General features: G+C 45.3%; 1 protein-coding gene across 2 annotated transcripts; it reads left to right on the forward strand.

The window, feature by feature from the left end:
- Positions 1-105: 105 nt before the first annotated feature.
- On the forward strand, positions 106-5,102 carry necap2 (NECAP endocytosis associated 2). Of its 2 annotated transcripts, XM_008282685.1 has the most exons (8): positions 106-254; positions 1,424-1,524; positions 1,803-1,907; positions 2,919-3,000; positions 3,328-3,436; positions 3,800-3,944; positions 4,026-4,110; positions 4,259-5,102. In XM_008282685.1, exons 1-8 carry the CDS (start codon positions 160-162, stop codon positions 4,302-4,304), a joined length of 768 nt encoding a protein of 255 aa, XP_008280907.1. In that variant the 5' UTR covers positions 106-159; the 3' UTR covers positions 4,305-5,102. The 2 variants fall into 2 exon arrangements, with proteins under 2 accessions (XP_008280907.1, XP_008280906.1); XM_008282684.1 differs by lacking the exon at positions 106-254 and having other exon boundaries at positions 324-1,524.
- The last annotated feature ends 1,843 nt before the right edge of the window (positions 5,103-6,945 follow it).

A 6,945-nucleotide genomic window follows, 5' to 3' on the forward strand; every position in this document is an offset into this window, starting at 1 on the left:
CATCTGGACGAGCTCCGGTTCCGTGTCCCCGGACCTCCGGATCATCCCGACCGGCCGCGGCGCTGTTGGACGGCGGCGCCGCTCTGACCGCCGCCGAGCCGCCGCCGAGCTGTCCATTGAAAGTCGGAAGTTGTATTTTGCTCAGTGAAACTTGACAAAATGGCAGAAGACAACAGTTATGAGTCGATGCTCTGCGTGAAGCCGGAGGTCCATGTTTACCGGATCCCGCCGCGGGCCTCGAACCGGGGATACCGGTAAGATGAGCTCAGAACCAGGGGGGGACGGTTCTGAACCGACGAGGCGCAGCAAGTGTTGATCAGCGGGCTGATGCGTCCATTATCGGACCGCAAGTTGTCATCAGTGTTGTCTGTCTCCTTTTCTCTCGTCTTCTGCTCAATGTGTTCGGTGGGTTCTGTCCACACGGCACCGCTGGAGCCGTTAACGGTTCCGATAAATGGACACGGCTGAGTTATGTGCTAGCTAGCTGGCTAACCAAGCTAGCTATTGCGAAACTCTAATAATTCGTCGCTGAACACATGAAACTGCTCACCGAAATAGGACACCAACATCCAGACTTGTTTTCAACCTCCTACCTGCAGCTGTCACCTGTAGTCGGTGAAAAACTCGAGTTTAGTTGTGAAGAACTTGACTAAAGCTAACATTTCTGATAACACTTAGCCTGATACGGTTTAAATGCGTGTCCGATAATGGATGCAGGGGTTCAGGGTTAATGCTAGCTAGCTGTAAAAGTGTCAAAGCAGAGTCAGCAAAACTGGAGGAGGCGTTAATAGTTGAGCAGCTTGTTGAAGAAATTAATAAAAAAAAAAGGCCCGAAAAGTTCAGCTTTATTTGAATTTTCTTCTGTTGTGCTGAACAAAAAACGTGAAATGCAGCTAAAAGTCCTGGAAGAGGACAGGTGGTCCCTGTTTAGCTGCATTAGCTCAGCAGTTAGATAATAAGATGATGAAACTTCTGATTGTATTTTGTCTGCGGGTGACTGAGCATGCGCCACTATTACATATGTTTAGGATTGCATATTTAATTTGAGTTTATACTCTATGAAACTGGTTCAGCTCAGAGACTTGTGATCCTCGAAGGACCCCTTAAAGGTGCCCTGTTGTGGTCTTCTGGTGAACCAGTCCTGCAGCTGTAAACCCAGTAAAACAGGTCAAAATGAGCCAGTGGATCAGATGAGCGCAGCCACTCAGACTTGATTTGACTTATGAGATTATTTTTCTTCAGTTGGCAGCTGAACAAGAGAACTCACTGTTTCCATGCACGTCTCATTTTTAATTTCACTTCCTCTTACGTGGAAAAGCTTCAGCTGGCGGCCAGAAAAAACAACGATGGGGTCAGCTGTTCGCACAGATGAGGACGACACACACCACCCTCATATCTGGATGTGTGCTTCCTGTTTTTACAGGGCTGCTGACTGGAAGCTGGATGAACCTGCATGGAGCGGTCGGATGAAGATTACCGCCAAAGGCAAGATGGCCTACATCAAGTTGGAGGACAGGAACACGGGTAAGAAGTGTTCATGATACTAACAGCTGTTTAAAAATGGGTCGTCGCTCCCCATAGAAATGCAGAATTTGTAACAAAACAGTTAAGTGTCTCACAGTCACAGGTACCGTATATGAACCTCATGGTTATATTTAAGAACATATAAAGAGCATCACACAGCTCCTGTCAGAAACCTGCCACCTTGCTCTGTTCTTTATAACCAGCATCCTGACTTAAGTCCTCGTCAGTAACAGGAAATGACTCTCAAGGCTTTGTTTGCTGTAAATGCTGTTTTGCAGGAGAGCTGTTTGCACAAGCTCCCGTCGAACAGTATCCAGGTTGTGTAGTCGAAGCCGTCACAGACTCCAGCAGGTACTTTGTGATCCGGATAGAAGATGGCAACGGTAAGGCTCTTTATTAAGAGTTAATTATGGGTTCAGACAGCCACAGATAGGGTCATGTTTTGGTTGTAAATGATGATAAAAAAACAAATAAATGTCATGACTTTGATCTAATACTAAGTCAAAATTGAGCTTTTTAGGTTTCTTTATTTAACTTGGGCCTAAAATGTATATTTTTGAATTTTAAAGCTGCGATCTCATAATCCATTACTCCCCCATAAACTGCATTTATATACAGTCGTGACTCGATAATCCGACCCTTAACAATCCTAAACCTCGCTGTCTGACAGGTTTTTAGGAAAAACCAACAGAACCCATTAAAAACAGCCTTAACATAGCGACAGCCTTGGATTGTGACTCCGACATGACATTTAATGTCACCAATCAGGATGACGGCGTATTATCTGACTGAACAATCCCACAGATTGGCTACGTTCACACTGCAGGACTTGATGCTCAATGAGGATTTCTTTGTGACTTCCTTCACGTTTCCACTTCAATGCGACTTGTATGTGATCTGCTGTGTGAACTTCATACGACCCAAAAGTGTCCCGCATGCGCAGAAGAGGACACGACGACGTCACACGCAGCGAGCGTGCTCAGTGTTTATGGAAGTAAACATGGATGGTAACGGTGGAGCGTATCTGCCACTCCCCCGCCGCCACCGATGGAGGAAACAGAAGTGTGAGCGCTAACTAAACTAGCATCAGCAGCCAAGTACTGCCTGTGCGTTCTGGACACTTCCACCCCGTCAGAGCGCTGCCCCGGGGTGGAAGTGGCCGGAACGTGCACAAGTGCACCAGTCAGTTAGGCTGTAGTGTTCTAACAATACACTAGTTATTGGGCTACACTAGGCTCCTTGTATCTGGACCTCCGTCTTGACAATCCGACAGCCTTGCTATCCGACATAGAAGAAGGTTTTACATTTAGTGTCGGGTCATCGAGTCACGACTGTACTTTCCAGAGATGTAAGGTAGAAGTCACTTCAACATATATTTTTTCTTCTTTTTACAGGACGCCATGCGTTTATTGGCCTGGGGTTTGCTGATCGTGGAGACTCATTTGACTTCAATGTCGCCTTACAAGACCATTTTAAGTAAGTCGCCATCGATTAAGTGTCTTTACTGTTATTTAATTTGTATTTCAGTGTGTGCTCTTAACTTAATACAGAAGGTGATCTGTTCATAAACACCTCCAGCTGTATGTACTTGTGCCCACACATGTTGGTACGTCTACCTTTCCATGCTAACGTGACAGCTTTGTGTGTTGACGGTAATGCTTCAGTATTAACTTCCCTCCAGTCTGATGGTTTTGTTCCTACAAATATCACCACAACCACTGGCGCTGGTTCTATTCCTGTCTGTATTTTGCTGCTGTTCAGAAATATTTAATTCATAATTATGTTTGCTTTCAAACTCTAAAGGTGGGTCAAGCAAGAAGGTGAGCTCGCAAAACAGGAAGCTTCTCAGAGCGCAGCACCTAAACTGGACCTGAGCTTCAAGGAGGGACAAACCATCAAGATCAGCATCGGGGTGAGCGCTGTTGAAGAAATTCTACCCGTAGTCCTCGTGTGAAGTTTGCTCTAGTGGGTGTTTTCCAGGCTCACCAACACCCAGAACCCAGAACATTTTTATATGAGTATGTCAGAGGGTAGGGAGGGCCTGTGTGTAACTACCGTAGTGAATAGTGGTTAGTTAGCACGCAGTTGCTAATCGATGACCAAAAGGTGGTGGAATCGGGGGTCAGTGGCAGGAAGATCAAAACGTCTGGTGACCATCTGAAGAAGAGAGAATGTCTTTCTTCATCAGCGTGAAGCCCCGACATGACACAAGTGATGACATCGTAAGTAAACGCCGGCAGATTTCAAGGAATAACTGATTGACTTTGTGTCACAGAACATCAAGAAGAAGGATGCAGGTGGCGCCAAGTCTCGGCCCATGGGTGGAGGTCTGCTCCCGCCTCCACCAGGAGCAAAGGCTGGAGGTGTGCTGCCGCCTCCCGGAGGACAGCCGGCGGTCTCGGCTGTACAGACTAACGCAGGTGATCGTCGTGTCCTTCAGCTGCACGAGCATTCTTGTATAAATGGACACTGATGTTTTGACAGTTTGTCTTCCAATCCAGCCCCTCTTCTAGACTTCGGCTCGCCCGTCCCCGCGGCCCAGCCCGCCTCCGACTTGTGGGGAGAGTTTACATCTGCAGGCTCCAAGTAAGTTTGTCAGAGGACACCACCTACACCGCTCTGTTGCATCGTCACATCCATCCACCTTTTTTCCTTTTTTTTTTTTTTGTGTGTGTGTTTCTTTGGTTCCTATCTCCATCATCACTCTCATCTTCTGCCCCCCTCTCCTCCACAGCTCCAGTAAAGATGCTGTCAAATCAGGATGGGTGCAGTTTAGTTGAGTCGTAAGCGAGCGCGCGCACACTCAGGTTCCATACATTCCATGGACAGGAAGGTTGTGGCAAAAAGAAACTAAGAGAGAGGAACTGTTGGCAGACTTGACTCGCTGTAGGCCGCTGACCAACACACTCTGGAGGAACAAAATGTACAGATTTTTTTTTTTACAGTCTTGTTTCTATGCAGTAGGATTGATTTTAGCGGTCGGTCTGCTCTCGAGCATGTCGGTGGTTGAAGGGAAAGCTCCTCGTCACACTAACCAGGTGAAATGTTTCCCCGTTGCCTTAAATCAGATGTTCTAGTTCCTAATCCTTCATCTGTCCAGAATCAGATTTTATTGTTTATGTTCCTGTTCCAGTTCCGGGATGATGTCGTTACACCAGCTCAGCTCCTCTCCGGGTTTTTTTTTTCTTTTGCCATTTGGGAAATTAGTTGAAGTGTCCCCGATTGGCTGTATACAAGTATATATACGTTTTTCTGTTTGTAACTATTTCTATCCTTTTAGTTCTTCTTTAAGTAGATCTTACAAATCTTTATTGATGTTTGATTAGTTTTTAAATTAATGCACCCAGAGAAGAGTCACGCCTCCCATCTCGTCTGTCATTCAAAGCACCAACGTGTTGGTTCCTTCGTGTCTTCACCTTTTTGGCGTTTTCACTTTTTTTTAAAACGTGCCTTTTACCCAGTTGAACTCTCCTCCTGTTGATCATTTGAGTATTTGATTGAGTGCCTTTCTGAAAAAGACCTAAAATGTATAGAATGTAAACCTACGTCCTCGTGTAAATAAACTATATATTTCACTGCTCTGGTGTTTTCTTATGAATAGATCTGCACGTCTTCGGTTGTCGTCACTTTTGTTTGTATGTTTTCAGGGTTGTGCAGAACATTTAAATCATTTTTCCTACATGTTTGTACCAACAGCTTCACAGATGGCTAAATTTGATCCTTTTTTTTTTGGTCAGTTTACATAAAACGACAGTCGTCTTGTGATCTTTAATTATTACAGCCAGAACACAGAAATAATCTGCTTTTGTCAAATTTCTTTTTTTAAACACTTGTTATATGTTTGTAAAATCATTTTCTCGTGGAGCTTCATGCGTTTATATCAAATCAATCAGAACAGTCTGTGTGTACTTTGACAGGTTTGGGATTGGGAGAATGTCTCGAGCCTCAATGACAATAAATCTCTAAATATTGTGTCCCTAAAATACTTTTGAATGAATGTTCCAGGACTTTATCAGCACCACTGCCATTTAAAACACTGGGTTGTTGGTGAATGTAGTTGTTCTGATCCAGCCTCTAGGGTCGGCTGGGTGTAACAGAACAGATGGAGGTGGTTCGGGTCATTTATTGCTCAGTAAATGAACAGAACAGAACAGTGACGATGCAAAATTAGAGGGTGGAAAAACCAAACGAAGGCTAACGGAGCATCGAAGCGAGCTAACAGAACTAAACTCTGTAGCCAAAACCTAACAGCAACATCCACACATAACAAAAGAAACTAAAACAAACTCTGAAATCTCAGAATATGAAAACACAAGACACCAGTAACTTCTTCACGAAGCTGCGCAGCTGCTAGCGGGAGTCAGTCTGCACTAAGACTCACAAAAACTCCCACACTGAGTCAGCAGCTGCAGACTGAAGTTACAAGAAGCACCAGGACTGACTGTTCACACTAAACCCCAGCCAGCCCCGACTGAAAGGTTGGTTTTATAGTCAGCTGTGGTGATTGCTGACGAGGAGGAGAAGTGGTGGTCCAATCAGGTGTAACTGGAGGCGGGGAGAACAAGGCTGAGGATAGGTGTGGAGCTCCAGGGCAATCATCACTGATGTCTGGCAGGTGTGGTTCTGCAGCACCGGCTCCAGCTGGGCCTTGATTACAAGTCCAACACATGTGACGGCACAAACACCACGGGCCGTAACAGTAATATATTCAATGTGGAGACGAGCAGAGTTCATCCATATTCTAGTTTTTGTGGTGTTCAGAAACTCAGCAATGTGCTTTCATTTGCAGAAAACAAATGTTTTTTAACCCTGTGATCATATAAAAGACGCTGAGTTCAGCTTCCTGACGATGAGAAGCCTGTCAGGAATGGAAACATCCTTCAGGTCTGTCCCTCTGACTCGCTTTCTTGGAAACTTATGCAACCTGCACACAACCAGACAAAGCTCCTGGAAAGTCACTCCTCTGACAGTGAAGCAGTCGTCCTACCAACAAAATGCATGAACAGAATAAACAAAGAGATCATCCATCTATCATATGAATCAATACGGTGATTGCATGTAAAGACATTAGAAGGTCCAGTCCCCGGTGAAGCAGAACTCCTGGTTATAACTCCAACATGGAGACAGACTTCTTTGAAGCAAACTTCTTTTTCAGAGGACTTGTCAGTGTCTCGATGGCCTCACTGGTCTGGTTCTTGCGCTCGGTTTTTAAGGTACGGCCTCCTCCCTCTCAGATGTGCCATATTCCTTCCATTTCCTAACGAAGGATTTAACTCTAACAGTGACTTGGACAGTTTTTCTTGCACCCATTTCCTGACTGATGCTTTTTGATAACCTTTCCATGGAGCTGCTTTGTGGGCTCGTTCAGCAGTGATCGGACCTTCCAGATCCAGGAGCCTGCAATCACTTGAGACTCATTCG

This window comes from Stegastes partitus, unplaced genomic scaffold, assembly GCF_000690725.1.
Source record: "Stegastes partitus isolate 25-593 unplaced genomic scaffold, Stegastes_partitus-1.0.2 Scaffold281, whole genome shotgun sequence".
Lineage (NCBI taxonomy): Eukaryota > Metazoa > Chordata > Actinopteri > Pomacentridae > Stegastes > Stegastes partitus.

Bases quoted from the DNA above. Each gene is read 5' to 3' on its own strand.
- necap2 (XM_008282684.1), top strand. From the start codon at position 1,275: ATGCACGTCTCATTTTTAATTTCACTTCCTCTTACGTGGAAAAGCTTC. The intron at 1,908-2,918 runs GTAAGGCTCTTT...TTCTTTTTACAG, and splicing joins CCGGATAGAAGATGGCAACG to GACGCCATGCGTTTATTGGC. The intron at 4,111-4,258 runs GTAAGTTTGTCA...TCTCCTCCACAG, and splicing joins TTTACATCTGCAGGCTCCAA to CTCCAGTAAAGATGCTGTCA.